At 49.2% G+C, this 27,476-nt stretch overlaps 1 protein-coding gene and 1 long non-coding RNA gene across 3 annotated transcripts in view; one reads left to right on the forward strand and one right to left on the reverse strand.

The window, feature by feature from the left end:
* Window positions 1-5,495: 5,495 nt before the first annotated feature.
* On the reverse strand, window positions 5,496-7,263 carry LOC135285267 (uncharacterized). The gene is made up of 2 exons (XR_010350207.1): window positions 6,925-7,263; window positions 5,496-5,615 (listed from the first exon to the last, which is right to left on the reverse strand). It is a non-coding gene; the product is annotated as an uncharacterized LOC135285267 (long non-coding RNA).
* Window positions 7,264-10,828: 3,565 nt separating this feature from the next.
* Window positions 10,829-27,476, forward strand: part of CAPZB (capping actin protein of muscle Z-line subunit beta) — a 58,191-nt gene continuing 41,543 nt past the window's right edge. For both annotated transcript variants that reach the window (XM_064397363.1, XM_064397365.1), the window contains exons 1-2: window positions 10,829-10,986; window positions 25,744-25,833. In XM_064397363.1, coding sequence (XP_064253433.1) covers window positions 10,876-10,986; window positions 25,744-25,833 — 201 coding nt within the window. In that variant the 5' untranslated portion in view covers window positions 10,829-10,875. The remainder of the gene's footprint in view (window positions 10,987-25,743; window positions 25,834-27,476) is intronic.

Below are 27,476 nucleotides of genomic sequence, written 5' to 3' on the forward strand. Positions count from 1 at the left end.
CTCCTCGCAGGCGCCCGGGTTGGGCCCGCGCCCGCCGCGCCCCTGCCCGCAGGGCTCTCGCCTCATCCATGGTAAGAGCCGGGCTGTGCTGCGGGGCCGAGTTTCTCGCTGCAGCGTTGTGTACAGCACTGGACACACTCTCCCGTGTAGGTTTGCCCTGTCCCACATCCCGCACAGCTCCTGCGTCCTCTCAGCAGCAGGAAGAACACTCCGGGAGGGTGGCACAGCTCTGGAACTGGTGCCCAGGGAGGGCGGGGAGTCCCCCTCGCTGGAGACATTCCAAACCCACCTGGACACATTCCTGTGTCACCTGCTCCAGGTGTGCCTGCCTTGGCAGGGAGGTTGAAACGAATGATCTCCAGAAATGCCCTCCAACCCTCACAATTCTGTGATTTTTACTCTCTGGCCTCGGCTGCTCTTCAGGGCCTGAAATGAGATACAGGTGTCAATCCCTATCAATATTCCAGGAAGAGCAATCCAGGCCCCCCCCCCCCATTCTTGTTTATTTGAGAAAAGGAGCCAAATCATTTCAGCAAGATCATTCAGTCCTGTTGAAGAAGTTATTCCACACAATAGGTTGATAATGAGAATCACAGAATTATTTGGGTTGGGAGGAATATTAAAGCTCATCCAGTGCCATGGCAGGGACACCTTCCACTGTTCCAGGCTGCTCCAGCCCCCTCCAGCCTGGCCTTGGGCACTGCCAGGGATCCAGGGGCAGCCACAGCTGCTCTGGGCACCTGTGCCAGGGCCTGCCCACCCTCACAGGGGGGTTTTCACCCCTGTATATATATCTGTTTCCTAATTTTAGAGGAGGAGGTTTTGGGGAGAGTTGCCACTGCCTTGTGGGGTTTCAGCCCCTCCTGCAGCCTGCTACAGCTCTGTGGAGCCAGCAACGACTCTGGATGTCTCCAAACCTACTAGGATGAATTCTGGTGTTGCAAAACCCGGTGTGTAGGCTGCCTGGAAGGCATTCTCTAGAAGCCTTGTGAAAAAACCCCGGGTGTTTGTCAAGTGCTAATGTCCCCATTCACACTGGGAGGCAATTTTAGCTGTGATTACTTGGTTTGATTTCTTCAAGTTCAATTTGCTTTATCGAGGTGGAGGAGGCTCTGCTGCTTCATAAAACTGGGAGTTCTTTTGCAAGTCAATTACAGACTAAAGCCACAAACAGAAGTGAAAAATTCTTGAAGTTGGCAAAAATTTCATTAAGTTATTGTTGGTATAAGTCTTTAATTGATCTTAAAAGTACAAGTGGTTTTGATCTAGAGTCACGATGGAAGGTTTTACTTTTCATTGGTTTGGTTCAATTCCTTCACATATCACAGAACAATCACAATTAACCATTATTTTCTCTTCCTCATAAAATCTAAATGGCTTTTAACAACTTATCTTAAAAGGCATAGTTTAAACTGAGCCCCTGGAGGTTCAAGAGGTTTCCCTGGAGAAGGCAGCCCTTGTTCTGGAAGGGGATCTTCCTTTGTCTTCCTCCCCCTGCAATTTGCTCAAGTCAGTCTGCATTGCTGCATAGTTGGTATCCAAAATAGAACCATGCATCGAGTTACTTATAAAAATACCAACATGATCCAGCAGTTTTTTCCCCAAATAGCTACAGAAGTGCTTTCTGAAACTGCCCCAGCGGTGCCAGCCCCACCCTCCTGTTTCCAAACAGCTCTGGAAAATATCATGAGGGGAAAGATAACTTGAAGGCTCCAAAATAATTCTTTAATTTTCATCCTGAAAATTAAATTCCAGAAGGCAGTGTTTAAAACCAGCCCAGAAATGTGGTCTTCTGTTGGCAACAACAAATGCTCATTGCAGGCCAGTGTAGTCTCACTTCACACTTACTCATTTTCAGGCTGCTGGGCTCCCTGGAAAACGCTGGTTTTTGGGATGAAGGAAGCACTGGTGAGCAGCTGGATTGTGAGGCACTTCATAAAGGGTTGTGTTGCTGTGTCTCAATGGATCCTGACAGCCTCACCTCAGGACCTGGTGCATTAAACCCTTTCCAAGGGGATGGAATAGTTCAGGGTAATTGTTTTGAATGTTCAGCTTCCTTTGGAGAAATCACTCTGCTGCTTTTAAATCCCAGAGTCACTGAGTGATCACAGGGGGCTCTGGAAAATGTTATCCATTAAGGATCTAGAGCACATTCTCTGTACCCCTTCCCCACCCCAGGGAAGAATTAAGGCAGGAGGGAATGTGTCCAAAGACAGGCTTTTCTTTTCATTGCTATAGTTACTTGGCAGTTGGACCCTTGCAGTGCAACATCAAGTATTTATTATTGTGGGGCTCCAAGGTGATGTTTGGAACATGCGGTTTGCAAAAACCTTCTTTGCATTTTACAGCCCAGCATGTGCTGTCCCAGGATTCCTTCCCTGCCTTGTGCTCTCCTCTCCTTTCTTTCCAGTAAATAAGTGTATGAATAAATGGAGGAAATCAAGCCAGGAAGCTTCAAAATGAGCCCTGTATTTCTCTGGTGGAAGTCACCTTCTAGCTGAAGTAGGTTCAGCCCTTGTATATCCCCAGTTTTGTTAACAGTACACCTGGCTGAGTCATTAATTAAGTACTGCTCACTAGGAGTTGGACACTGGCTGGGTTTGCACAGAAGGCATCAGATAAGGCAGAGGACTGGGGATCTCAGGTGAATAAGTACCATTATTATTCTTCAGAATTGCTGCTTCCTTGGTGTCCAGTGGAAGGTCCCTGCAGAGGGCACACCCAGTGCTGTGTGCAGTTCTGGGGCCTCACCATAACAAGGACCTGGAGGGCTGGAGCGTGTCCAGGGCAGGGAACAGAGCTGGGGAAGGGCTGGAGCACCAGGAGGGGCTGAGGGAGCTGGGAAGGGGCTCAGCCTGGAGAAAAGGAGGCTCAGAGGGGACCTTGTGGCTCTGCACAGCTCCTGCCAGGAGGGGACAGCCGGGGGGTCGGGCTGTGCTCCAGGGAACAGGGGCAGGAGGAGAGGGAACGGCCTCAGGCTGGGCCAGGGCAGGCTCAGGGTGGACACCAGGAGGCATTTCTGCATGGGAAGGGTGCTCAGGCCTTGGAACTGCCCAGGGAGGGTTGGAGTGCCCATCCCTTGAGGTGTCCAAGGAAGGACTGGATGTGGCACTCAGCTCTGGTCTGGGGACAAGGTGGGGATTGGTCACAGCTTGGACTCCAGTGGGCTGGGAGGGCTTTTCCAGCCAGAAGGGTTCTGTGGTTCCATAGCTGCAATGGAGGTGAGGAGCTCCTTTGGAACTGCACCAGCTGGAATTCAAACCCTTTTCAACAGAACAGCTTCCTTTCAGCTGTTACCTCTGGCTTGTCCACAGAGCAGGATGAGTTTTGGTTTCAAAAGTTCCCAGCAAGTTTTCTTTAAACCTTGAATCTTCCCCAGCATGAGAATATCACCTCTTATCCTATTTTTTCAAAGACTCCTAAAGCATCCCTTGTGTCATTTCCCCACTGGATACTAATACACTCTTGGTCTCCTCTTTTCCAAAGAGTACACATGCAGCTTCTCCCATAGATTTAAATAACATGAATCACCTCCCACACATATATTTTTTATTTATTTTTCTGCCAAGATCTGCACAGGAAGGCAGCAGTGTAGGAGTTATCTGCTTGTAATGGTTGACACAGCCTCAGTGTGGGCCCCCACTCCCTGTTTCCTGTACTTCCAGAACAATTCTTTCATGTTGCAGAGAGCTCAGACCTGGGTGGGAAGCTCCAGATCTCAATCTCCATCCAGTGTGTTGGGTTTTTCCTCCAAACATAAGCCACATTCACCAACAGACACTGATGCTTCTTTCTCTCTTTGAAAATCTTTTAGCTATCCGAGCAGCAACACCAACAAAAAAAAGTCAGAGGAGAAAGAAACCCCTCCTCAGCAGGGCTTTGCCCTGAAATGGGAAAGGTGCCAGCAACTCCATTAAGTCTCCTGTGCTGTCCTTATTGATTTTCTGTGGACGGCAGTCGGATGCTGTGGGGTGAGCAATCCTCCCTTGCATCAGGAGGGACAGCTTGTGCTGCAGTGCAACATCCCTCAGGCTTCCCGTGGGGATCCCATCCACGTCCATGGGCCCTGCGCTGCTGCTGGGGGATTTCCACGCCACTCTGGCTGGATTCAGAGTGTGGTGCTGCTGGTTCCAGCTGTCAGGTATGGCTGTTGAAGCAGAACTTGGAGAAATGGGACAAGATGTGTCACAGCTCCTTGTGCTAATTCTGCTCCAGGCTGCTTTTGCTGTGAACATCAAGTTTGCCCCAAAAAGCTCGGCAGGAAAGCACTTGCATGGAAACACTGACCCAAGCTTTTGCCAACTCTGAAATTCCAGGCAAAAGCAGTGCTCTGACATTTTGTGTCTTTATTTTCTGTGTACTATTTTGCGATCATTTTTTAGAATAGTGGAAAGAGAAAACTTGTGCTGTATTGATGAGTTTTTCTAATCAATAATCCCATGAACAAGTGCTGGTTTTTAGCCTTTTAGTATGTTTTTCCATTCGTCCATGTCTCTGGCTAATTCCATACAGATTCTAGCTACTGAACCGTGACCATTGTATTAAGAAAGAATCCAGGCAGGCCCTTACAATTCTTTTGGCTGGTATATTAGCAGGCTTCAAATGAAGTGCAACGTGTCAAGGAAAAAGTAAGGGAATGGAAAGTTTTGTTTCTTTCTGCTGTATTTAATCAGCTTCTCCTTGATTCTTTTTTAATGAAAAGCCACAGACATTATTGCTAGTTAATGACCAAGCTTGACAAGAATGCCCTCAACACTCTCTTTGCTCAGGCTGAAGACTCTGGAGTTTTCTGAGCTGAAAGTACAAAGTTAAAGGAGCAGCTGCAGGAGGAGCAATGACCAGTGTCCCAGGATATGCAGCTAGGTGGGATGTGCTGGAGCACGAGGGCTCCCAGCAGTCCTGCAGTGTGTGGACACCTTGGTTTATCCTTTCCATTAACCAAAGGAGCAGATCTGCTTGGGTGCTGGTGGAGTGGAAAAAAGTCTGGTTCAACATTCTTAGTGCGGGGAGGGGAATGCCTCAAACCTCACACTAAATATGTTGTTTTTCATTAAACCTGGTATTTGGAGTTACTCATCAGTTCGTGCAGGAAATGGGGAAACTCTAAAAACTTTTAAATTCCAAGAATACACTCAGCAAAGCTGCTTTGGATTCAGGATGAGGGACTTTTTATTGTTTGTGTGCTATTTTGACACTGTGTACAAAGATCTCCATAGTGAGAATTATCTGTGGCTTGAACATAGAATTCCAAGACATTGGGTAGTGTTGTAGGTACCTTTTTCCTATATTAGTTTCCAAGAAACACTTGGTTTTCAGCCTCAGACCAAGTGATGCTGCTGTTTTACTGACTCTGACTAATAAAACCCAGCAAGCTAAACTTTACCATTGCTGGAAGACTCTTGCAGCAATAAATTCAATTTATGAGAACTCCTAATAAAAGTTTACGTATCTTTCAAGTGCCATGAAAGAAAATGGGCAATCTGACCAAAAAAAGAAAAAGTCAAGATGTTTCTTTCTTTATTACAAAAAATGACTATTCAGTGAAGCATGAAGGTTTTCTCTCAGACCTTGTTCCTCAGCATGTTCTCACAGTCACCCTTGGTCCTGGATAAATGCTGGAATAAACAAAATAAATAGCATTTCACCACACATGCAGGAGGATAAAATAAAAACCACATCGTGCTGGACCACAAATGCTTCAGGAAGTTCTGGCTGAATGTGAAAAGTACTTTGTAATGCTAATAAGTGTTTATCCTTTTGGTTCCTCGAATGTAATCAAATGTACAGGGAAAGCACATGGATTTTAGAGCTGCTGATTGCAGGATCAAAAGCTTTGTTATTAATTGCACATGAATCTGATGTTGTGGGGCCATTAAGATGTCAACTGACATCATTGTTTGCTTCCTTTGTTTACAGACCCTCCTTTTAGAGAGGGGGAATGCCCTTTGGAGCTCTCTTTCCTGTGGGTGGGTGATCCATGCCAGCAGGTTTGGGAAATGCCTGAGGCACAGGTAACCTGCCTCTCAGCACTTGGATTATGGAATAACCCTTAATTTGCTGCATTGGGTGTCAGCCTCCCCACAAATCCCAGCAGAAGGTGGAATGGTGGGGACAGGCATGGACCTTCTGGGATCCACTCCCCACACCAAACTGCAGCTGTCTGGTCCTACATCTTAATAAGCAAACAACAAAAAATCCCTGAAACATGGCCTGCTGTAAACAGGCAAAGCAAACAGCTGGTCTTCATTTGAAAAAAGATGTGACATCAATTTCAAAATGAATCTGCAGATCTTCTTAATGCAAATATTTTTGGGGAAACAAAAAGCAGCTGTTTATTCTTCTTTATACCTATTAGCAGGAGAACAAAATCCAGGATGCTTGTATTTCTTCCGCTAAGAAAAACATCCTCTTGGCCTTGACATTCATTTAGAGCTCAAATTGTTTGGAATATATTGGGCTGCCTAATTCTGCTATTGCTGTGCTGCTCCAGCAAGCAGCTAGGAGCTGTTTCTGTTCAAAACTAAAAGCTGCTACAAGTACAGTTGTCATTGAGTGCTTTGCATGAATTTTGTGACAGAAAGAGGGAATTTTAGAACAGGCATTTTCAAATTTATCAGTTCCAGCCTCCCAGACCTGAGGAGCATTAGATGTGTGGATCCCTGGAAAAAGAATGAATAATTTGGCCTGTGTAATGAACAGGTTTGCTTTTCTTAATTACTGCTGGGAGGCAGCTCAGAGGGAATGCAAGGACTGGAGGAGGGTCTGGGAACTGCAAAATAGGAGCCATTTGGGATTGCTCCATCTTAGAAAGCAGATTGAAGGAGGTTAGGCTGGGGAACAGTGGCAAAGAACTGAATTTGGACTCTCTTGAGCCTTCTGAGGTCATGTGGCTGCTCTTCCAGATGTGGAAGGATAATTTCCCACCTTTGGGGTTGTTTGGTACTGGCTCTGGATGCAGTTTTATGTGGTTTTGTGTTTCTGTGAAGTAATACAGCTCCTGTTCCTCCTGACATCGTTCTCCTGTTTTCTCTCCACCCTTCCGGGTTCATTTTGTTTCTGGCACCGCTGAGAGCTGTTCTGTGTGCATGGGCTCCATTGTGCTGCAAATTCATGTGCTGCAGTCCTGCTCTGGCTGCTGTAACCTGATCCATGGCCAAGCTGTGCACTTCCCTGGAAACTGGGGCTGTCTGTGACACCCAGGGGACAAGCTGTGTGACACCTGTGTCTGTGACACCCAAGGGAAAGTCCTGTGTGACACCTGTGTCTGTGACACCCAAGGGACAGCCCTGTGTGACACCTCTGTCTGTGACATCCAAGGGACAGCTCTGTGACACCTGTGTCTGTGACACCCAAGGGACAGCCCTGTGTGACACCTGTGTCTGTGACACCCAAGGGACAAGCTCTGTGACACCCAAGGGACAGCCCTGTGTGACACCTGTGTCTGTGACACCCAAGGGACAGCCCTGTGTGACACCTCTGTCTGTGACACCCAAGGGACAGCCCTGTGTGACACCTGTGTCTGTGACACCCAAGGGACAGCTCTGTGACACCTCTGTCTGTGACACCCAAGGGACAGCCCTGTGTGACTCCTGTGTCTGTGACACCCAAGGGACAAGCTCTGTGACACCTGTGTCTGTGACACCCAAGGGACAGCCCTGTGTGACACCTGTGTCTGTGACACCCAAGGGACAGCCCTGTGTGACACCTCTGTCTGTGACATCCAAGGGACAAGCTCTGTGACACCTGTGTCTGTGACACCCAAGGGACAGCTCTGTGACACCTGTGTCTGTGACACCCAAGGGACAGCTCTGTGACACCTCTGTCTGTGACACCCAAGGGACAGCTCTGTGACACCTGTGTCTGTGACACCCAAGGGACAGCCCTGTGTGACATCTGTGTCTGTGACACCCAAGGGACAGCCCTGTGTGACACCTGTGTCTGTGACACCCAAGGGACAGCTCTGTGTGACACCTGTGTCTGTGACACCCAAGGGACAAGCTCTGTGACACCTGTGTCTGTGACACCCAAGGGACAGCCCTGTGTGACACCTCTGTCTGTGACATCCAAGGGACAAGCTCTGTGACACACCTGTGTCTGTGACACCCAAGGGACAGCTCTGTGACACCTGTGTCTGTGACACCCAAGGGACAGCTCTGTGACACCTGTGTCTGTGACACCCAAGGGACAGCCCTGTGTGACACCTGTGTCTGTGACACCCAAGGGACAGCCCTGTGTGACTCCTGTGTCTGTGACACCCAAGGGACAGCCCTGTGTGACTGTCCTGTCTGTGACACCCAAGGGACAGCTCTGTGACACCTGTGTCTGTGACATCCAAGGGACAGCTCTGTGTGACACCTGTGTCTGTGACACCCAAGGGACAGCCCTGTGTGACACCTCTGTCTGTGACATCCAAGGGACAAGCTCTGTGACACCTGTGTCTGTGACACCCAAGGGACAGCCCTGTGTGACACCTGTGTCTGTGACACCCAAGGGACAGCTCTGTGACACCTGTGTCTGTGACACCCAAGGGACAGCCCTGTGTGACACCTGTGTCTGTGACACCCAAGGGACAGCTCTGTGACACCTGTGTCTGTGACACCCAAGGGACAGCCCTGTGTGACTGTCCTGTCTGTGACACCCAAGGGACAGCTCTGTGTGACACCTGTGTCTGTGACACCCAAGGGACAGCCCTGTGTGACTCCTGTGTCTGTGACACCCAAGGGACAGCTCTGTGTGACTGTCCTGTCTGTGACACCCAAGGGACAGCCCTGTGTGACACCTGTGTCTGTGACACCCAAGGGACAGCCCTGTGTGACTGTCCTGTCTGTGACACCCAAGGGACAGCCCTGTGTGACACCTGTGTCTGTGACACCCAAGGGACAGCCCTGTGTGACACCTGTGTATGTGACACCCAAGGGACAGCCCTGTGTGACACCTGTGTCTGTGACACCCAAGGGACAGCCCTGTGTGACACCTGTGTCTGTGACACCCAAGGGACAGCTCTGTGTGACACCTGTGTCTGTGACACCCAAGGGACAGCCCTGTGTGACACCTGTGTCTGTGACACCCAAGGGACAGCTCTGTGTGACTGTCCTGTCTGTGACACCCAAGGGACAGCTCTGTGACACCTGTGTCTGTGACACCCAAGGGACAGCCCTGTGTGACTGTCCTGTCTGTGACACCCAAGGGACAGCCCTGTGTGACACCTGTGTCTGTGACACCCAAGGGACAGCTCTGTGTGACACCTGTGTCTGTGACACCCAAGGGACAGCCCTGTGTGACACCTGTGTCTGTGACACCCAAGGGACAGCCCTGTGTGACACCTGTGTCTGTGACACCCAAGGGACAGCTCTGTGACACCTGTGTCTGTGACACCCAAGGGACAAGCTCTGTGTGACACCTGTGACTGTGACACCCAAGGGACAGCCCTGTGTGACACCTGTGTCTGTGACACCCAAGGGACAAGCTCTGTGTGACACCTGTGTCTGTGACACCCAAGGGACAAGCTCTGTGTGACACCTGTGTCTGTGACACCCAAGGGACAGCTCTGTGACACCTGTGTCTGTGACACCCAAGGGACAGCTCTGTGTGACACCTGTGTCTGTGACACCCAAGGGACAGCCCTGTGTGACACCTGTGTCTGTGACACCCAAGGGACAGCCCTGTGTGACACCTGTGTCTGTGACACCCAAGGGACAGCCCTGTGTGACATCTGTGTCTGTGACACCCAAGGAAAAGCCCTTTTTTCACCCCATGCTGGCATTTCCAGCACTACAGCAAACCCAGGGAAGCACTTTTGGCTCCCCAGGGCCAAGTCTGCAGCACAGAGTCCCAAGGGAGGTTTTTGGGGTCCTGGCAATAAAACTGGGGTGAAACACGGCCTGACCTGTTCCAAAAGCAGAGGAAGCTGTCGGTGCTTCATGAATCCTCACGTTTTCCTGGGATCATTGTCAGGTGTAGCTCTGAGATTCCCTTATTGAGGACAGGTCAGGAGCCTGGAATTGGGATGTCTTACCTCAAACCACTGTAATGGGAATTACCCCAGTAATAGGAAAAAATGCTTTATTTTGGGACAGTCTGAGCAAAATAGAAATGTTTTATTAGTACATATACCGTGATTTGGGAGATCCTGCTCCAGTCACCCCCAGGAGACTCTGCCGTGGTGGGGGGCTGGATTAGGTGTCTCCTGAGGTCCCTGTGATCCTGTAAACCCCGAAGGCCTCCAGCGGTGTCAGCACCTGCCCGGCCTCCAGCAGGAACCGCCCAGCCCACACCGAGCACTTCCTTGCAGAAAGAATTAATCATTCCTTTTAAAGTAATTTACCATTTCCATTTAAAAAGAATTAATAACTATCCCTGGCCTTAAGCAGCTGGAGGCTGCTTATTCTTCCACATCACTTCAGACCTGGCAAATACGTTACCGGCATGTGCAAAGTGCAGTTTACCTGTGTAAAACGCAGCTTTAGGCTTACGAGTTTGCTACTCGTTACCTCTCGCGGGCGGGGTTTGCCGTGCTACGCGCCAGCCTCGTGCTGCCTTTCATTTAAACTTAAACAAGTGCGTTTAAGGGTGTTAAAGCCGCGACGCTCCCGCGCAGAGGCTCCGGCCCCGACTGAGGGCCGGCCGCGAGCGGCGGGCGCGCCCCCCGCAGGCCCCGCCCCCGGGCCCGCCCCCGCGCTCTGATTGGCCGCCGCGCTCACCCCCGCGCTGCAGTTGGTGCCGCCGTGCTCCCCGTCCCCCCCGCGCGGGTGGCGTGGTTCGCTCCGCCCCGCCCCCCCGCCCCGCCGCCGCGCATCCATACTTGGCGATGGCCGGCGAGCCGCGCGCTGATTGGCGGGGAGCGGCGCGGGGGCGGGGCCGGCGGCGCTGACCCGGATGTTCACTGCCGGGCGGCGGCGGAAGCGGACGGGCCGCGGCGTCGAAGCGACAGGGACGGACCGGGAGGCGCCGCCGTTCTACCGCCCCGCGCACCGCCCAGCCGACATGGTGAGAGCGGGCCGGCCCCGCGCGCCCGCCCGCGGCCCCGCCCTGCCGCGCAGCGCCCCCGCGCCCACGCCGCCCCCTCGCACCGGGGGGCCTCGCCCGGCCTGCCCCGGGCGGCGGGGACGGAGGGAGGGACGGCCCGGGCGCTGCTGCCGGGACGCGGGGAGGGGTGGCCCGGCCTGAGGGCGCTGCCGGGGGGGGCCGGGGCTAGCGGAGGCTCTGCCCGGCGCTCGCAGGGCCCGGGGCCGCGCTGCCCGGTCACTGCCCGATCCCCGGCCCCGGTCCCGGGCGGCGCTTCCCGAGGGAAGGATGTGCAGTTAGGAGCGGGGCCGCCCGGCTGCTGCGAGCGGCGGCCCGCCCGTGTGGCTCCCGTGCCCAGGGCAGGCTGTGTCCCGGCCCTGCGGGGAGCCGGGCCGCGCCGGGGCTGCAGCCCCACGGCTCCCGGGTGTGCTCCCGCACCGCGCTGCGAGCGCTCCTGTCCCCGCAGAAGCTGCAGTGTCCTCAGCCGGGTGCCGTGATCCCTCTCGCAGTTTCCCCAGTGGATTAGCCCGGGGCGCAAACCCTTTCGATTTCGCTTCGGTGCTGTGCAGAGGGAGCACGTCCAGGAGCTGCCCTGCCCTGCTCCCTGTCCGGGGCTGTTCCCGAGCCGCCTCAGGCACGCAGGGACTCACATCACTTTGTGCTCTTGGGGGTTTGTGATTCAGGTTTTCCAGCGTGACAATTCAACAATGTCCAAATGTGTTTAGTTCACAAAAGAGCAGCCCAGAGCCTGGCTCTGCAGCAGGGTAAAGGCTGTTTAACCACACAAGTGTAATCCTTTACTTCTTGCCTTCATCCATAGGAATTTCAGAGGCAATGCCTTGTGTTCTTTCTCTGGAGCTGGAGCCACCTGTATCGTGCAGGATAAAGATCTTTAAAGTCAGGTGAAAGGTGAAGAGCAGTTATGATCAAAGTTCTGTTCCGTGTTGGTTCAAACAAGAGCAGGTGCTGGACCTGGGTCCTGGCAGCACGGAGCATCTTACTGCAGCTGTGTGCCCAGTTCTAACACACTGACATCTCTGTGTGCAAGACCTGACTGTGGAATCTCAAACTGGGATTCCAGCAAACTGCCCTAACTTATGCCACTGCAAAAATTATCACAGGACAAGAGTTCAGACAAAACGAGGAGGCTTCATGGAAAATAACAACAGTGGTACCAACTTCTTGGAAGGGGATGTAAAACTGTGCTGTTAGGAAATCCAGTCAGGATTTAAATGTAGCTGTGCCAGTTGTTTGGAGGAGGTACAGCACAAGTCCTTTGGAAATTTCCTGAGTGTTAGCAGGCTTTGCTGCCTTCTGGATTTTTCATGTTTAGTTGTGGAGACCACTGGGCATAGGAGAAATTTGATCAGCACTTCCAAGACTTTTGTGGTGGTTTCCAATGTTGAGTGGACTCAGGGATGAACTTGCAGCCTCCAGTTTCAACTCCTGTGCAATCCCAGTGTTCAGGGTTCTTCCAGGAGCTTTGCTTTTGAGGGTTTGAGACCAGAAGTGAAGCCTGGAAAGGATGGAATGGCCCTTCCATTGCAGAGAGCAGTTGGTGTGGGGCAGGATATTGGGTGAAACCCCTTCCTGGCACCACAGGGTTACCAGTGTCTGTGCAGACAGAGCTGGGAACCTTTGTCTCCTTGGAGAGCTCGGAGCTGTGCCCACATTTCAGTCAGGTGCTCAGGGAAACAGGGCAGGGCAACACATGAAGCTTGAAAACTGCCTGGATGGATGGTGTCTCCTGTGCTAAAAATAAATGGAATGCACTGTCCAGGGCAAAGCAGGACTTGGGAGAGTGGATCTGCTGAGATTTCTGGAATTGTGGGTTGTGAATGGACAGAATCCAGTTACTCTTTGTAAAAATAAAACCCTTCATTTCCAGGTTATGTAAACTGGCCTGATCATATTAGCAAGGATTTCTTCTGCTATGCAACTCTTGAGGAAAAGGAGGGCAATTTTAGCAAAATTTATGATTTAATCATCCATAAATTCAGACTGTCTAGTGTAGTGCTGGCTGTGCATCACCCACCTAGGATTTGTGAGGCAGAAAGGAGCAGTGAAGCACAGCCCAGGGTGTGTGATGGGACAGTGACACCACCATAAACCTCGTGTGCTGCTCAGGGTCACTGAGATTTTCTGGATAGGAGCTGTTTGTCTGGAATCAGAGCCCATCTGTGTCCTGGTCATGTCCCTTTTGGACCTCCACCATGTGCTGTGGGGGTGTGGGGACATTTTCAGTACCCACAGCAAGTCCTTTGCACCTTGTGCCTTTTGAGAAACACCAACTTCAGCTGTTTTGTAGAGTCTGTGTTGTGTTAGGCAAGCCAAGTGTGTGAGCTGAGCTAAATGTTATCTTAAACGGCAAATTCCCAAAATAATCAAGTCAGAGGATATCACTGGGAGAGGGAATGCTGCCATTGCAGTGATGCTTACTCTGTGGTTTATTGGGGAGGGGAGAGCGTTCAGCAGCTGAAGTTGTTCAAACAGGATTTCCTCATATGGTAAATATATGTGCTGATAGGGGCCTAGTTCACATCTGGGAGTGAAACAGAATGAAAGTGCAGCTCAGCTCTTTTGGGGGACTATTTTTAGTCCTTATTAGTGGAGTTGAGTTGAGAAATTACTTTCTTTGGAAAAACGACAATGCTGCCCTTCTCAGTTTCTGCTTCCACAGCTGTCAGCTTTGCTTTCCATCCATCCCTTGACCTCTCTGGGTGGAGGATGGCTGGGGAGCTCGGGTTGCTCATCATCATCCAGCGCTCCCCAGTGCTCTCTACTGGTCCAGTTTGCCATTGGTGCATCAGGGAATGTGGAATGGTTTGATCTGGAAGGGACCTTGAAGCCCATCCCATCCCATTCCATCCCTGCCATGGCAGGGACACCTTCCACTGTCCCAGGCTGCTCCATGCCCCATTCAACCTGGCCTTGGACCTTGGGCTTCCAGGAGTCCAGGGGCACCCCACCCTCCCAGGGAACAATTCTTTCCTAAGATCCCAGCCATCCCTGCCCCCTGGCAGTGGGAGCCATTCCCTGTGTCCTGTCCCTCCAGCCCTTGTCCTTGCCTGGTGCCATCCTTCCTGTCAGCTCCTTCAGGCACTGCAAGGCCCCAGTCACCCCAAAGCCTTAAAATTCAGATTTAGACTCAGGATACTTCTGTAGACAGTGCCAGTACCCGTGTTTGTATTTGTGCCTGCCCTTTGTGGGGATGTTTGGTCACATCCAAGGAGCTCCTTACCCTACAAAGTAAACTTGTAGAGAAGTGTTTTGCTGCAATTTGTCCCGTTTGAGCTGGTTCACACTGTGATAGACCCACCTCAAGGTAAATAAAACTATTTTCAGTGCCTGCTGAAGGGAGCAATTTCACTGGAGAAGTGTGAGGTTCTGAAAGGTGCCTGTGCCTAGTTTAGGGCTGTGGAATCCCAGGGTAGTTTGGGTTGGAAGGACCTGTAAATGCCATGTAGTGCAGCCCCCTCTGTGAGCAGGGACACCTTCAGTAGGGCAGGCTGCTCAGAGCCCTGTCCATGCTCAACCCTCCTGTTTTACCCCACTTTGATCCAATGTGCTTTAATGACTTTTCTTTCCAGGTGAAGGAGATGATTACAGAAGTAGAAGATACTCAAAAGAGATGCTGGTCTTCCATTTTTATCAATATGTTTTAGTCAATCACTTTATAAAGTGATTCATAAACTGATTTTTAAAGTGCAATATAAAATTTCCTGTATTCCCAGTGATTCATGCTGGAAGTCCTGAAGAATTTAAAAAGCCTCAACCAGATAAATCTTTGTGTCTCTCCTTAATGCAAAGAGAAAGGACCAAAGCTTGTGTATGCTTCAGTTCTTCCTAAGCCTTTGCCATTTCCAGGAATAAGGGCAAAAAAAAAACTCACTTAAAAACATGGGATTTAAATTTGAATTTCTTTGCAGCACAGAGGCTTCATCCCTGAAGGAGTAATTAATATGTCTGACCAACACAAGCTTTTCCCAGGCTTCCTGCTCTCTCTAGTTGGGCTTTAGCACAAATCATGTTTGCTGATAGGTTGTGCTAATTAAAAAGCTTCTCTAACTTGAAGATCAGGAGCTCTGGGCAGTGTAGTGGGGGTGTGGCCACTTCAATCTGGAGTATAAACTGATCTTTTTCTTCATCTTTGGTGTGATGCCTTCTTAAATATTTAATGGTCTGTGACTGAGGTGTTCCTGTGAGAACTGACCAAGTACTGTAGTGGAAACCTGGTTAAGGTGTGACTGAAACCCTGCGAGGGTGTGAAACTCTTGTGACTTGAGCTGAATAATTCAGGGGTCCTGGACCTGATCCAGTGGCCAAAATTCCCTTCTTAGCCCTATGTCCTAAAGCAGGATGGCAGCAGATGTTGCAAACAGGCTGTGCTGGGGAGGTGGGGCTCTTGCCTGTGTGGTAGTTGAGACTTTTGCTTTTGAGACTTCCTTGGTGTGGCACGAGGGGAAATGTGGTTTTGAGGAAGTTTTAAAGCTCTGGTAGTTGATCTGAGAGGGTTTATCATTTGAGGAAGAGGCTTTACTTGTTTCTCAGCTAAATCGTTGTAATTCTCCTCTGGAATGCCAAATGCAATGGAATCCTGTGTTTTTGATGGAGTGGAGTTTTGAGTGAGGAATTGAAAGCAGGCTCTATTCTGTTGGTTTGTGCCCAAAATTATCTTTTATTTAGAGTGACTTCAGTTGCATTAGGTAATACCTGGTGCTGTGTTTCCTGGAGTGGTGGTCTGAGCCTTGGCACCAAGCAGTAGATTAATTTCCTTGTATTATCTGGTGCTGCTGTTTTGCCCTCCCTCCCTCTTGTAGGCTCTACAAGGAAATATGCAGCTTGCTTTGAGCTCCTGCTTTGTGCCACACCTTCCAAGCTGGGCTGCAGAATTAGGGAATGGATTTGCAGGCACTTGACTTATCTGGCTGCCCTGCTCAGAAGTTGCCTACTTTATTCCTGCTCTATGCAAATGGAGCCTCCCTAGTTCATCTTTCATCAGTGGCATTATTTCAGTGCAGGGATGGTTTGGGAGCCCTGGCTCTGGTTTAGCCCCTGGGGACTGGAGCCCAGGTGTTGCAGCCCTGCTGCAGAGCGTGTCCTTCCCTGGGTCTGAAGGGGACGTCCTCCACACAAAGTGAGTCCTTTCCTGGTGCACTGCCTTGGAATTTCAATCACGTCCTTGTTGCAAAGTGGGTGTGTTACGAGCCTGGGTGAAAGCAGAACTCAGGATCTCATAGTTTTAGCAGCATCAGCTGAAACAAGGCTGAAAACAGCACTTAAGTAAGAGGATTTTATGCGGAAGGAAAAATGTTCGAGACTGCACTGAAGGCAGAAGCTTAGTGGTTGCCTGAAGCCACCATAAATAAAATACTCCTTATTCTCTCAGGGAATTATGTTTGTGTTTCTTTAGGTGATACTTTCTCTCTTTTCCGTCAGACAAATTGCTGAGTTTGAAAGTGATGTCGTGTTACCTGCCTTCCCTGGACATTTTTGCCTTGGTAAATACCAGGATTTAAAAAGCTTCTGCCAGCCCAGGCAGTGGGGGCCTGGCTGCCAGCCTGGGCTTGCAACCTGAGACAGGCCCAGGAAACAAGAGATGGGGCTTTTGGTGTGTTAATTCAAGGGAGGAGAGAGCCATGAAATGGAGGAATGAGGTAAAATATCAGCTGCATTGTGCTGACTACAGCTGTATTCATCCACCAGGTGCTGCCACCCTGCAGGTGCAGGTGTCATCGAGAGAGGTTTGGGTGTGATCTTGGCTCAGCATTGATGGTGCCCCACTGGTGCCCAAAACCAGCTTCACGTAGCCATGAGTCCAGGCAGGGCTAATCCAGAGCTTGGGAAGGTGCAGAGTGGCCAGATGGAATAACTGCTAACTTCATGTGGGAGTGAAGGAAAAACGTGGTGGGGGTTGAAGCTGGCACGTGTCTGCCAGGTGAGCCCTGCTGCCACAGAAAGTGTCACCCCTGCTTGCAGTGGTCACAGAGCCTGTGGAGCTGGCTGCTGGTCTGCAGGTGTGATGGAGGGTAGGTCAGGTGGGTTCAGAGGGGATGAGGAAGGCAAGAAAAACCTGCAAGGATGGGCAGGTCTGGGACTTACAGCAAAGGAAGCAATTCTGGCAGGTGTGAATATGTTGTTAGGTGTGATATTCCTGTGGTCTATAGGTGTGCAAAACCAGGAGCTTCCTGGTTTAAAACTTGAATTCCTGGGGCAGAGCTGGACTGGTGGGAGCTCTGCAGGGCAGTCACTGTGGTATGTCATGTGAGACCCAAGCAGAAGGCATATTAACCTACTTTTCTGACCTTTGAGGAATGGGAGAACTTTCAGGGAAGAGGGCTAATGAGAGATCCTCTCTGCCTCCTGCCTGCCTTGCCAGGCATCCGGTTACTTGCCAGAGTTATCTCCTGAATTTACAACCCTGGCTGCAGCCTCCAGGAGCTGCAAAGTGCTGAGTTTGCATCTCAAGCCAGGCAGCTGTTGGCTCCACAGAGAGCTGAGGTAGAGCAAATCCTGAATTTGGGATGTTGACACTGTTAGTTGTGCTGTCAGTAAGCACAGGATGTTTGCTGTCACCTTCAGATACAGTGCATGCTCCCTGCTGCTCTGCAGTGTGTATTTTCTCAAATGTTTTTGGTGTGATATTTCTCACAAAACTGAATTTAAGTTGCAGTTGACTGGAAGGAGAACCTGGATCTGTCAGGCCAAGACCAACTTTCCCAACTTTGCTCTTTCTGCATGAAAAAACGTCTCCATTTTAATTGAGCAGTTCTAAAACTTCTGTGACCAGCCTGATTGGAACATGGAGCAAACAGAAGTGCATGGAAGAAAAGAGCATTTGAAAAGGTCATTGGGCATTAGCAGGATTAAAAGAAAGCATCACAAATGACATGTTTGCAGATGGTCAGGATGGCAAATGGCAGTGTTCAATCTCAAGAGCTGCTGTATTTGTAGTAATTATGGTTTCAATTAAAAAAAATGAAAGAAGTGACCCCTGTAAAAATTAGGCAGCCCTTCTCTAGGGATGGATTGGGCTCTTCCTCAGAAGATTTGACTGGAAGGCAGGAAGACAGTGTGAAAAACAGGTCACCAGATTTGTGAACCAACTCAGACCTGCTGCACTGGGTGATTTCAAAACCTTCTGGGGCACAAACACGCTTGTGTTCATCTCTCCTGGTAGTGAAACCAGGTGTTGCAGCTGCCTCAGAAAGAGTTTGCAAAATCAGGCTGAGTTCTGCTCTCTCAGTGCCATGCTGTAATGGGTTATTTGCATTTTGTTTAGCTAAGATTTTCTATCTGTAGTTAGAGCTAAGAAAGAAAATGTTATTTTTGTGAAATCGAGACTTAAAATGGGGAAAATCCCCCACTGTGCAGTAACATTAATCATGAAACCTGTTGGCAAAGTTGGTCAGTTCTACAGGCAACTTTAATGTCTTTAATCCGTTTATTAGAAGATAAGCACGTTTTTTTGCAATCTGTGCAACTTTTATCTGTAGCCCCACTTTCCTCTTTCATGTGGGGCTGGCAGATTGCATAGTCACTCACTGCCACGATTTATTGGGAAGTGACTTTTTGCAAACTTTATGCTTCACAGGAATTCTTGGCATCAGATGAAAGCCAGTAAATTGCATTGTCATGTTCAATGACAAGTTTAATAAATAAAACATTGTTTCTGTTACCCAGAAGACAAATGCTAGTGCAGAAATCATTAATGATCCTGGCAAAAGGTCGGGATGAGTAGCTGTTCCCAGAAAGCCTTGGTGCTGCTCCATCCTGCTCTTCTGGTGGTGTGTGATGGTTCTTTTCCTTGGGCACATGATGGAGACTTGCTCTGCATTTATATAAACTAAAGGGATGCATTAGTTTTGAGAGTAGGCCCAAGTATGTGCCACCTGGAAATGCATCCTTGCTGGGAAGGAGGTGCCAAGGAAATGTTAATTTTTCCCTGTGTGCTGTAGGCCTCTGTAGATGTGCTAACAGGAACTGCATCTGGTCAGAGAACACCTACAGGGGTGGAAAGCACCTGCAGAATGTGCTCCTGGAGATGCCTGATCCTTCCTTGTAAACAGTTAGGGAATTACACACAAGTGCCCTGCTCCAGGCTATCAGGGGTTGTAGTTCCTTCTCCCTGGGTGTAAAACATTTTGAACAACTGGTTGATCCATTAGATCAGGCTGCAGGCAGCTCTGGATTATTTAGAAGCTCCCAGATGGGAGTGCCTTCAGTGTATTATAACTCACTTCATAATTGCTTTAGAGTTGGGCTGGGGTGTTGGGGCTTGTCCTGTGGGCAGAAAACTGGCCTGGTTTGGAGGTGGGAATGAGGAAGGGAAATCAGGTACAGCTGATTGCAAGGATGCTTGAAAGAGCTGCTGGAGGCTGAAGTGATAACCAAGGATTTGGCAAAACACTGATCCTTGAGCTTGTCTGGAGGAGAAGATCCCTTTGGTAGCTGCCCCCAGAAGGCCATTGGTGCTCTTTAATCTGTGCAGGACTTGCCCTGGCTGTGTTGGCAGCCTGAAATGGTGACAAGTGTCCCGTGTCAGCAGCACTCTGGTGCCAAGGAAAGTGAAGCTGCCTTGCCTCTCTCCTGCCCATGGATTATTTTAGTTCCTCTTCATGAGCCTTCAGGGCAGATGGTTGAGCTGCTTGTTCCTAGAGAACCTCTTTTAAAAAGGTCCCTCTTGTCCCTCTGAATTTCACCTGTGTTGCATTCCTGGAGCAGTGGAGGACAAAAGCTGCTCAGTGTTTTTGCTGTGTTTGCAGTGTGTACAACACCAACACCTGAACTCAGAAAAACAAGTTGTGAGAGTGTGTTCAGTCATTAATTTGGGCTAGTAGGGCTGTGTGCTCAGTTGTACTTAAAAGATGGAGCACTGCAGAGTGAAATGAATAATATGCAGGAGAACATCTCCAAGGAGGAGTCGCTGACTCAAAAGCTATGACGTGACTTGTACAATTGCTCTGTAAATAAATACAGATTACAGGGGACCTGGGGGAGCCAGAGCACAGCAGCTTCTGCTAAAGCCTTCTGATCCATCACTTCTTGCTTTTATTTTAATCTCTAATCCTCCTCACTTGGTATTCGTGGCAGGAGTGGTGTCAGCACTTGGGCTGTTTGGTCTTGACCACACAAATTGGGCTGAGCTCGGTCCTGAGCATACCATGTGGTCAGAAGTGTTTGAAATAATAAAAGCCACTGCATCCATCCCAGCCAAAACCAGACAAAGGTAAAAGTGGCTGAAGAGAGGGAGAATGAGGTCTGCATCAGTGTCTTGTTTTTTAATAATCTTTGACCTTTTATGACTGTCCACAGCAGAGTCTGTGTTCAGGTTTTATTACCTTTGATTGTTTCCTAACTGTGCTATTGCTGTTTCTCCCCAGCACACCTTGCTGTCACAGAGCTGTGATTTATGAGTCCATTACAAGTGGTTTTAGATAGGATCTGCCAGAGGAGGGTTAATAGTCAAGGGAAAAATCATGTGGAAAAACAGATTGCGAGGAATATGTGCAGCTGATGGAAATGTCATGAGTGCAGAACTTCTCTGGGCTTTCCCAGGTCAGACAGTTCCCATCTAACATCCTAAAAAGTGAATGCTGACAGCTGAGAAGGGAACCTTGCAACTTAACATACTACTGTACTTTTTATTACCCAGGGGTTACAATAATTCAACCCTTGCTGCAGCTCCTAGCAGTAATACTATCCTATTGTGTAATTGGAAATGGGAGTCTTCTGCCCTTGGAGCTCTGGAAGTTGGCAGGGATTAAAATGACAGGCAGGAGGGGAAGCTGGGTATCTGTTTCAATTAAAAAAAAACTTAGTGTTGTAGTACCACAAAGCTGAAACGTTAGTCAGACATTCCTGTTGGGAGAACTGACAGGAAATATGTGATTTACAGTCTTGGGTATGTCTGCAGCTTGAGAGGAAGGAAAAAGAGTGACTTTCTGGTTGTGTACTTCTGGCCCTGGATTAATTTCCAGAGATATTTTGCCTGCAAACTGATCAGTGACCAGAGAGATCTGATGGTGTGGTTGCTTTGAATTGCATGGCATTGAGCAGATGTTCTGGTTGCAGTGTCTCTTGAGGTTTTCACCTTATATTCTTTGCTGTCTGGACATTGAGATGCTGCTTGTACTTTAAATTTGGGTAACATTTCAGATGCTGTCTTGACTGGAACTTGGGTGTGAAGTGTCTGCACGCTGTTTATCTGTCACATCAGGGGTGTGGCTTTTTCAGCTGCAGTAATTTCTGGGTCCCACAGTTGTTCTCAGCTGATGTCACAGATGGAAAAGGGGAGCACAGTCATGCCTGGGGCAGAAATGTTGTACTGGGTTTGCTGGTGGAAAAGATTTGGTGGCCCCAATTATTATTATTATGAATTATTTCCCAGGAAAGGCTGAACTGGGAGGAGCTCCCACTGCTGTAGCACTGAGCTGTCTCAGCTCTTGGCTCAGGGGCTTGCAAGTGGGGCTAGTACAGAAATAGAGCCCAGAAGTGAAAGCAGCCTGGGTTTGTGTTTGAAAACACTGCCCAGCTCTGTTTGTGCTCAGCAGGAACAGGCTCAGATGAGCAGGAGTGTCCCAGCAGAAGTGTGAAGGGAGATTCAGTCCACAGGGCTTTGTGATAAAGGGAGCAAATTCCTGCTGACTGTCAGGCCAGGAGCTTTAAATGAGTCTTTTGCCTCCTTTCAGTGGAATGGCCTTGGGATGGGGAGAGCTGCAGGTTTGTGTGAGCCCTCCTGGGAGATGGAGTGTAGGTTGAGTCTCCACCTGGCAGTGGAGAACTGTGTGTTACCCAACTTGGGAATAAAGCCTGTGGATTTCTGCAAGTGTATGCAGTCAAAGCACATGTAAAAACATCCTAAAAATGCAGAATACCTGTAGTGACTCAGCCAAGTGCTGGTGTCTGTTGAAAAGAGCAAACAGGTGAACACTTCAGGGAAGTTGTTGGAACCCAGGACACCCCTCTGGGTGCCCTGGGTGACACGTGCCCCTGGCAGGGGGCTGGGGAGTCCTGGCAGGAAGCCAGAGACACTTGGGATTTCGATCTTAACCCATGGAGCAAATTGCCAACCTTGTATGAAGAATCACAAGTCACAGAAGCTTAAGTAGAGTAATAATGAATTAATCACCAGGTGAAAAGTGGAGTTTTGGGGATTTTTGCTGTAGGGGTCTAGAGGGCAAGATGGAGGGACTTGGGCATTGTCCTATTCTTCTTCCTTCTTCTTCCTAGCCTCCATCTTTTGGGTGATGGTGGCACATTTGGATTGGTTTAGAATAGAAGCAGACAGTCTAACACAGGTGATAGGTATTGGAAAATAATGATAAATAAAGTATGTGTAATTGATAGTATAAAATGTAGACACCAGCCCAGGGGTGGGCAGTGTGCCCTTGACAGACCTGCAGATCAGACCTCTGGGGTCTGAGAGAAAATATTTTAGATGATAGACAATAAACAATCCTGTGAACCAGAGCTGAAGAATCCCAACTCTTTCCTCGACCATTGGGCTGGGAAAAAGGGACTCTCGAGGTCATCTTGGATGGAGGGAACCTGAGAGGGAGTGTTCCTGGAGCTGGAGAGGCTCTGGATGTGCCTCCTGGAGCAGAGGAGCTCGTTGGGCAGGTGCCAGGGCTGTGCCAGGGCTGCAGGTGGGGTTTGGTGCCAGGGCTGTGCAGGAGCAGCTCTCTGCTCCCAGCTCTGGCTGGTGCTGGGTCAGCTCCTGTTTGCTGAGGATTCCCTGTGCCCCAAGGAGCTCTGGGCACTGTGTGCCCAGACATGGCAAGTGGGAGTCAAGAGGAAGTCCAGCTTGTTGCCTGTTCCATTTTTTGTGATTTCCATACCTATAGTATTTTCTGATTTGAGCTTTAACACAGAGTGCCCAGATGACCAGAGGCCTGTGGCTGTTGTGAGAGGGTTTCTCTTTTGTACATAAGTTAAATACAGCAAAGAGACCAAAAAGAAGAGGAGGTGCCGACAAAGGAAGCTGTAAAATAACTCGTACAGACATCCTCATCACCTTTTACCCTGGGGCAGTGCCATGGGAATGCTGTAACAGGTGCTTAGGTGGAGATTCTAGATAGGCAAACATCTTTAAAGGAAACTTATTAAAGAGCTTTCATCTAAGCTAATATTTTTAGTCTTTTGAGATTCCTATGATCTCTAAATCCTTCAGTGACTTCAGCTGTAATAAAGCTTCATTTAGAATTTCTGTCTGAACTCCCTGCTCCTCCACAGGAGGTTCTGGGCTGGATGAAACAGGAATGGTAGAAAAGGACCTCCTGTCAGGTAAACACTGAGCTCATTAAGTGCTCAAAGAGCTTGGCTTTGGGAGCAGCCCAGCCTGGGAGACAGCCTGTCTGATCACCTGCTCAGAGGGCAGGAGCCTCTTCCTGGGTAAAGGCAAAGATTCCATGGAAATGTTTTGTCTGGAGGCCTGCTAAGAAACCTGGTCTTCAGCATGTGATCCTACAGAAGAATTAAGCACATGGGAATCCAGGACAGGTGAAGCTGAGAGAAGTAGGCGGGGTTTGACATGTCCTGAGTTCCCCCAGAGCACTTTCCTCTTGCACAGTTGTGGGAAGGCTTGGGGGGTTTCAGCACCACTGATCTGGTGCCACTCTCACATCTGCAGTGGCAGCACATCCCTGGCATATCCACCCTCTGTAAAACTAGGGAGCTGTGTGCTGCTGCTGCTGGCACCTGGGGTGTGCTCCCTGTCCCTCTGTGCTCCCTGTCCCTCTGTCCCTCACTGCCTACAGCTGCTCCATCTCCTCCAGCTGGGCAGAGTCTGAGCCTTTGAACCACAGGCTGGGTTTGACCACACACCTGGCTTTTAAATCTTCACCTGCAGAGAAGGAATCAGGAGCAGAAGGTCCTGGTTCACTTCCCTGTTCAGTTCTGAAATAGGATGTACCAGGTGTGTCTGATACCCCAAGGTACCACTTTGCTCTGTGATTTGGCAGCTTGTGTTGCCTTTTTGACCATTCCAGCTGGATTCATGTTGGATTAAAGCGGCTTTATAACCATGGATTTGGGGACACAACTGCAGCAGAACCTGCCTTTATTTTGGTGCTTTAGGAGATCTGCTGGCAAGCTGTTTAATTACCTAAATGCTCTGTGAGAAACTGAGGAGTCCTGCTGCTCAGCCCTGCTTTTCCCTCCTGTAGCAGGGAAATACACTGTACCAGGCCTGCATATTTTTGTTTTTCCATTGCACACAGCCATGTATGTCAGCTGTGTCTGAGCCCCTTGGAGGGTCTCTGCCTTAAACAATCCTGCTCGTGTCTTTTACAGCTGTTACTGAATATTTTGGGTAAAAATGGTCACTCCAGGTTCTCTTGGTTAATCCATAAACACTGCAAGTGTGTGTTCTCCTCCATGCTGTGTGTTTTATTTTCAGTTTGCCTCCCTGTAAAATACTTCAGGGTTGCAGCTTTAGTGGTGGTTTTTAACATCCTTCCCTAGGCTTTTTTGTCTTTTAAACAATTCCAGCTGGCAGAGGAGGACAGAGCACTTCCCTGAGTGTTCCCATGATGCCCAAGTGAGGAGCACGACCCTGTGACAGTGTGCCAGGTGTCCTTCCTGGGTGCAGGAGGTACAGACAGTGCTTGGGAAGAGAAATCCCCTCCTGGCCGTGGCTGCAGGAGCTGGGCAGGCACAGGCCACCTCCAGAGTCTCTGTCCTTGGGGTCTGAGGGTTCAGTAGCTAAAAGTGAGGAGTTCCCTTCCCACAGCCATCTAATGAATAGCCTCCTAATGGATGTCCACAAAACTCCCTCATTCCGCAGGTTTGGCTTAATTGCAGGAAACTTGGCTTCCTGTTTCTCCCTGTCCTGGGGGCTGCTGAGGTGGATAATGTGATAATGGAACTGTGTTAGTATTGAAGCTGTTTTTAAATAAGACTTTGGGAGCTTGACAGAACACGGGAGGGTGAAATTAAACCTCAGCTCGTGGGATTTGGGTGGCTGGAAATGGCAAAGAGAAAAAGGAGGGGAGGAGCAGGGAGAACAAACTGGTTGTGCTTCACCTGACCTGGGGTCAAAGGAACTTGTGCAGATTTTGGATGCTGTTAGGTTAGCAGGAAAGTGTCTGTTTGTGTCTGTTGGTTATGTCAGGACCACGGTTCAGCTCCTCAAGTGTCTGGGGCATGTTTTCTGACTCTGAAGTGGAGTTTAAGGTTGTTTCTCTGTGTCAGAATTGGTGCGAGACCAGCTGCAGTGAGCCCTTTGGAGAAAGCTGCTGTGTTAGCTCTAAACAACTGACATCCCTGATTTCTTAGATACAGGCAGCTCATGGTGTGTGTTTTGTAGGAAGAAGGAAATAATGGATGGTGCTTTATGTGCGTGTTTCATTCTGGTTTCTGATAAAGCTGCAGGGCAGAGGGAGCTCTGTAGTGGAACAGAGTTTGTCTTGGATGCTGGTTATCTCAAGCTGATCAGTGCAAGCAAGGAAGTGTTAAACCTGCTTTGGGAGAAGGAGCTTTCAGTTCCCTAACCCGGGTTATTACTTAGATAGTGTGGCAAACCAGCACATTAAACACTTACAGAAACATTGGAAGGAGTTTGGTGAGTTAAGGACTGCACTCCTTTCTGTCAACGGTGCACAGTGTTAAGTTGCCAAGTCAATAATCCACAATCAAATGTAATGAGTTTTACTTGTGTTAATGCAAAGCATGCTGCTGCTGAGAGCTGTGTTGTGTTTCCTGTCACTTTGTGACCAAGGGCTCTTCTTGTTCCTGCAGAGTGACCAGCAGCTGGATTGTGCCTTGGATTTGATGAGGCGCCTGCCTCCACAGCAGATAGAGAAGAATCTCAGTGACCTCATTGACTTGGTGAGTACTGGATGCTGTCCCAGGAGGTGGCTGTTGACAAAGACCTGGTGTGTAAGAACTTCTTCTGGGGCATCTGGAAGGTCTGGTGGTTTGTCTGTCCCCTTGTCTTTGGGCAAGGTTGAACAAACAACCATTGGCCAAGCAATGTCAGGAATCCAGGGATTGTTTTGGGCTGTGTGTGCAGGAACACTTAGTGTTGTGAACAGTCATTAGCAGCTCTCCTAATGAACTCACCCCAGGTGCCAGCTTGGAGGCTGCTGTTTGAATTTGGGACAGTGTGTACAGATGGGTGCAGGCCCTTGCACCTGGGTATTATCTCCTGATAAACAGCCTGCTGTGTGGAGCCCTGGGAGGTGCAGTGGCTGTGCTGCCCCACACGCTGCAAAGACACTGCTGAGAATGTCTGGGCATCTGGAGAACACCCAAATCTATTTATAATTTGTGCTCTCTCAGATGTTCTGCAGTCTAGTGTCAAAAAGCAAACCTGGCTGACCATCTTGTGTCTGATGTCTTTTTTTCTGCTTGTCCCTGGAACTTTTGTTGCCCTTTACACACTGCTAGGGAAGAAAACTGATGTAAGAAGGATTTCTAGGCTCCTTACAAGTTGCACATCCTGTGATGCACCTTTGGGCTGTAATAACCTGGTCAGTATCAACTGTCCCTTCAAACAGTGTGTGGCACAGTTGCCTCTGTGTAAGTGAAGGTGTTACTGAAATATGGATTTAATCTGTACAGGGTCTGCTTGTGGAAAAACTGGATTCTGTTGTCCACTCTAAATACATGGCTTATTTCTGACCTGAGCTTCTAAATTTGTGCAGAGGAGCAGCTGCTCACCAGGTAGAGGTTTGGTTGGAAGTGCTTCTAAAGCTGATATTGGTAAGCTATGGTCAAAAAGTTGTGGCTGACTTAAATTTATCAAACTCTAAACATTTCTTTTACTTAAATAAGCCAAGGTACAGGTAAGAGAGCTCTGGGGGTCAGGAAAGAAATTATTCCCTGCAGGAAAGGATTATTTCTCTTTCTTGAAGCCATTTAGTAATTGGCTACATCTGTGCCCCCAAAACCCTTGGCAACCTAAAGCATCGTTTTTGTGGCTGTGGCTGGAGGTAGGACACAAGTAACTAAATCACTGATCTGATCTGGTGTGACATGGTTGGTTTTGTGATGAAATTGGGAGGACTGAGCGGGTGTCGGGGTCTGAGCAGCCCCCAGGACCACTCAAAACAAGGAGTTGTTTGGTCAGCCATGGTAAGCTTGACTTTGTAATTGGTCTGAGGTTTTTTAATGACTCAGAAAATTGCTGGGTACCTCTAAATGCTGGAATTACTTTGGGATGGTGCTCATTAGTGCTCTACATGCTTTCCATCAGCAACACACTCCCTGGGCTCCTTTTCATAGTGTAACATGAACCAGACCAGTTTGGGGTCTGGTTAGGAGGAGGGTCTGTGTCCCCCACTAGAGGCATTGTAGCCCCTCCTCTGGAGCAGAGATGAAATCATTTATTAAATCCAGCACGATTCCTTTCTTGTTGAGACACCTGTAGAACTGTTCTGCAGCCACTCTCAGCCTGACCTCCTGCAGTCTGCACTGGTGAGACAAGAGCAGTGTGTGCTCTGCCACCTGTAGTAGCTCCAGAAACATCA

Source organism: Passer domesticus, chromosome 22 (genome assembly GCF_036417665.1).
Source record: "Passer domesticus isolate bPasDom1 chromosome 22, bPasDom1.hap1, whole genome shotgun sequence".
Classification (NCBI taxonomy): Eukaryota; Metazoa; Chordata; class Aves; order Passeriformes; family Passeridae; genus Passer; species Passer domesticus.